We start from the raw sequence: 4270 nt of genomic DNA on the forward strand, positions 1-4270 counted from the left end.
TTGCAGACCAAATTTTGCTTTGAACCAGTTGAACAATAATAAAAAAAATAAATTCTGGTGCCCACCCCCTCAGACTTTGGTGTGCATGCCTGCAAAAATCCCGGAGTAATTAGACTGATTGATTGTGTAGTTAGCTAACTAACAACTAACCAGCCGACACAAGATCTGAGTGTTGTTTGAAGGCTTCTCTCCACTCCAGAAACATTTAGGAAGCATTTAGTGAATCCGTACAGCCCAACTGAAATATCTGCCAAGGATTCCGGTGGTGTACAAAAAAGTTTAACCACCTAGAAATCCACAGTACACTGTATTCGTACTCATTTTTCTCTTTTTCATAACGCTTACCGACACAAATTCTACAGCAGCAGTTAAACTTGGCTACCTCGTTCTAACTTCACTCCGCTCCAGAACTTTCATGCACTCAAATGCATCACCACAAGTAAAAACATGAGGCCAAAAAAATAATTAAAATATCTGTTTTATTTAAAACAACTATAAAAGATTTGCATTTCAAGTAGTTCTGCTTCTGATCAGCTTCAACAAAGCTAGCCCTCCACAAATTCTCATCATGTCATTACGAAGCTTATTGGTTAGTCTGCAGTGCATGCTGGGGAAAAAAAACATGAAGTGAGGCTGGACATGACATACAGTCATTTGCAGGGACATAATAACTTATTAACTTATATTGCTGTAATGACAATGAGATGCTTCTTCAAACTACAGTTAAGGAAATGACTTGGTTTTGGCCAAACTGCTGCTGCTGCTTCTTTAACAGCTTCGAAAATCTTTTTTTTTTTACTGTTGTTTTCACAGCTATGAATTTCTCGTACTGTAAAATGTTCTTCTGCATAAATACAAACTCTGTTACGCTACTCATGTAGAGCAATTAATAATTCATTACAAGTTGAAATTATAATAAGAGCTAAAGCAAGAGCATTCTCATTAGTTGGTAGAATATTCGTACACTTTCTGACATTTTAACAAAATAAAAGGTAAAATGATAATAATGAGAAAATACACAGTGAATCCTAGCAAAGCAAGCTGGAAGATAATTCCCTTAAAACCGCTGCGCATTTGCAAAAAGCATCTCCTTTAGGGCGACATCATGCAAACGCCAACAGTTTTGTGGTTTCTGATAGAAAGTCTCTCTGCGGTTACAATTAATACTTACTGTGTAATGAAACACTGACTGATCATGCTCTCACTCTGACAATACACGCTGTGTGGGAAGCAGCTGCTCCTTAAGGGCCCCAAGTATTACAGCAACTTAAAGCTCGTACTCCAACACATTGTGGATTCTTCATTTTCACTTACATTTAAAAAAAAAAAGCTTATTCAGCATAATGTTGGGGTTACATGACAAAGCACAATCACACCTGAGACACATGAGAGATATATTTTTTTGGCAAAAGCAGGTCAAGAAGGCAGAGTTTAAAAATATTTAAGATCATATTTAGGAAAAATATTACCAACAGAAACTATTTAAAACACCTAAAGGGGAAAATAAGAGCTTCATTTGGGCTATAAACAGCAGACATAAGGCCCTATTTTAAACCTTAAAAAGATGGAAAATGTGATACACTATGATAGCACAGTGTAGAGGCTGTCTGTAAAGTGTCTGCCAAACATTGAGAGACACAAGCTGTCGTGAAGATACTACCGCCGCATGGTTCCACTCCGTGAGCTGAAACCAAAAAGACAAGAAAAGTCGTTATACAAACATCACCTGTGTGTGACTGCATTATGGACTGTGACAGTATAACATAACTGCAAATACCCAGGATAAGGAGGAGGTGGGGCGTCATGCGGTCCAGTTCTCGCGATTGCCTGTTCGTAGGACGGCAGCCCCGGAGGGTCGAGTTCGTCCGCAGAAGGCGGGCCTGCTGGAGGGTTGATCGGCTGTAGGGAGACCTCCTCCAGCCGCCGTATTATTAGAGAGGCGTTGCTCCTCCTCGGACGCACCCGAATGGAACTGTGAAGGAGTGCAGATGTGGATTGTAAACTACTTCATGTTTAAAGTTGAAAGTCGTCTTTATTGTGGATATACAACGGTGCACAGCGAGAAACACATCTGTAGGTTCTACATAGCGTGGACTGCACTGTTACAGCAGCTATTCTGATAACTGAATAATCCCTTCTTCTAGAGGAAACAGTCACTGGTCCCAGCTTCTCAAATGTTTGATGCATTTCTTTGGGTTCTGTCAGATATTACAAGCAAGTTTATGACATCAGCTTGGGCGTTGGGAAACTGTGACGTTTCTTTCATATCATAGAATAAATCAGAGATCTCCAACTCCGGTCCTTGTGAGCTAGTGTCCTGCAGGTTTCCGTACTGCAACACACCTGACTCAAATGAAAGGATCTCCAGCAGCTTGTTTTCAGATTCTACACAAGTCTGTTAATGATCCATTAATGTGAGTCAGGTGTGTTGCAGTATGGAAATGTCTAAAACCTGCAGGACAGTAGCTCATGAGGACCGGAGCTGGAGATCCCTGGACAAAATGATGAGTCAGGACAATAATCTGCAGATGAATTGATCACTGATTGAACAGTGGTACAGTTGCATTTGAAAATGTCCACACTATGAAACATTTCAGTGCTTTTATATCTACAGTGCAAAAACTATTCAGGCTGCCAGTTTCTTAAAGTTCCTCGGTTCACATTGCAGGTGAGCTTTACTAGCGCCTGTGGCTGTTCAGAGGTAACGTAGCTCGAATGCAGTCTAGTGCTGACGTCTATGTGTGCAGAGATAAAGCAGCTTCACTGTCACTCACCTCCCACGGCTCAAATTGTCCTTGCATTTGCCTTGACAGAAATACCACACCAGGAGCCCAATGACAACGATGGCCACTCCGGCAGCAATGAGTCCCACCAGAAGAGACGTCACATCGACCCGTGAGGGGCCTTTGTTCTTATCTGTGGATCATCACAAACCACGGAGAGATTAACTGGACAGCATCAGTGTTGATGTTCAAATCCAGCCTGAAAACGGTTCTATTGAGTTGTGAATATGACAGATGAAAGTACTTATCTGTATCTCTATGTTTTTATGGATTGATTTGATCTGCCTCTTCGCTTTTAATGTAATTAATTAATGATTGTGTTTATGTTTTGTGGATCTGCCTTCTTATGGTTTTGTGTGAATTGCCTCGGGTACAAATTGTGCCATATAAATAAACCTTCCTCGCCTTGCCTTGCTTTGCTCCATCACAGTAAATAACCACCTGCACATCACAGGGTGGTTTTTCAGCTGATATTAGTTTGTCTCTCTGCACTTACAACAACGCTGATTACATAAATCATCGCCGCTGGTGCAAAACAAATGAGCATGTACTGGAATTTGAGCAACTCCTTAGGCTGAAGAACTATATTTCTCAGCCACTGTTGGACAAGTAGCGGAACAGGTTTCGAGGCAAACAGGCAAAGTGCTCCTTTACAAACACCTACAGAATCCTTGTTGTGATATTTGATGCTACAGATTAAATAAAAAGCCATCGCTCTCTTACCTGCAGTGTATTCCTTCCAAAAAACATTCTGCAAAAATAAGAAAAAAGATTGGATCAGTATGATGAAGCCTCTCATTTGATTCTCACCAAATCACCTGAGCATCACTCAACTGTGGCTGGGACGTTCTCGAAGACCTCCCTGGCTTCCTCATAATTGCAGACTTCTTCATAGCACTCCCTCTCCAAGTTGCCGGGAACAAACATCTCAAAGTCAAACCGGTTGAACAGCAGATGGCGACCCAGGAACGAATTTGCGTCCCCCTCATCTACAAACACTGACAGATGAACAGCACGACTTTAAAAAAAGATCTGACTGCTGGGGGAAGGGGGAAAAAAATAAAAAAAGGTGAATTAATCTGGAATCCCTCACCTTCTTGGTCTTGTGATTCCTCCTGTGTGGAGAGCAGCCTCCTGGTACAGGCCAGATCTCCACAGGTCAGCAGGTGGAGGAGTACGAACAGACGAAACAACATGATCACGTAGTCCTGCACGGTGGCACATTAACTGGCATTAGTATCATTACAAACCCGCTTCTTTAAAATCTGTACAGCTTTGAAACATTCTTACATTACCTATGGGGAAAAGTGGCTCATAATGAAGGGCAGAGTTCAATTCCAGCAAAATGAAACGTATCGAAAGGAGCGGCAGGTGTGTGTCCCGGCCTCGACGCTGATAAGATGAATCATCGACAAACAGCGGCTGTGTTTGCCAGCTTCCCTCGATAAACTTTAACACGGTTCATCTTTTTGTCAGTAAAAAAAACA

At 41.7% G+C, this 4270-nt stretch overlaps 1 protein-coding gene across 1 annotated transcript; it reads right to left on the minus strand.

The window, feature by feature from the left end:
- Positions 1–460: 460 nt before the first annotated feature.
- On the minus strand, positions 461–4166 carry prrg4 (proline rich Gla (G-carboxyglutamic acid) 4 (transmembrane)). The gene is made up of 7 exons (XM_008287084.1): positions 4079–4166; positions 3877–3991; positions 3618–3781; positions 3507–3534; positions 2775–2916; positions 1778–1972; positions 461–1684 (listed from the first exon to the last, which is right to left on the minus strand). The coding sequence occupies exons 2-7, from the start codon at positions 3977–3979 to the stop codon at positions 1657–1659; spliced, it is 660 nt and encodes a 219-aa protein (XP_008285306.1). The 5' UTR covers positions 3980–3991; positions 4079–4166; the 3' UTR covers positions 461–1656.
- Positions 4167–4270: the final 104 nt, after the last annotated feature.

Source organism: Stegastes partitus, unplaced genomic scaffold, assembly GCF_000690725.1.
Source record: "Stegastes partitus isolate 25-593 unplaced genomic scaffold, Stegastes_partitus-1.0.2 Scaffold486, whole genome shotgun sequence".
Classification (NCBI taxonomy): Eukaryota; Metazoa; Chordata; class Actinopteri; family Pomacentridae; genus Stegastes; species Stegastes partitus.

What these genes read in the sequence shown, in the direction of transcription:
- prrg4 (XM_008287084.1), bottom strand. Translation starts at nt 3,979, where the DNA reads ATGTTGTTTCGTCTGTTCGTACTCCTCCACCTGCTGACCTGTGGAGAT. An exon ending in GACAATTTGAGCCGTGGGAG is followed by an intron (nt 1,973 to 2,774) that starts GTGAGTGACAGT and finishes ACTCCTTCACAG; the next exon opens with TTCCATTCGGGTGCGTCCGA. An exon ending in CCACCTCCTCCTTATCCTGG is followed by an intron (nt 1,685 to 1,777) that starts GTATTTGCAGTT and finishes TTTTGGTTTCAG; the next exon opens with CTCACGGAGTGGAACCATGC.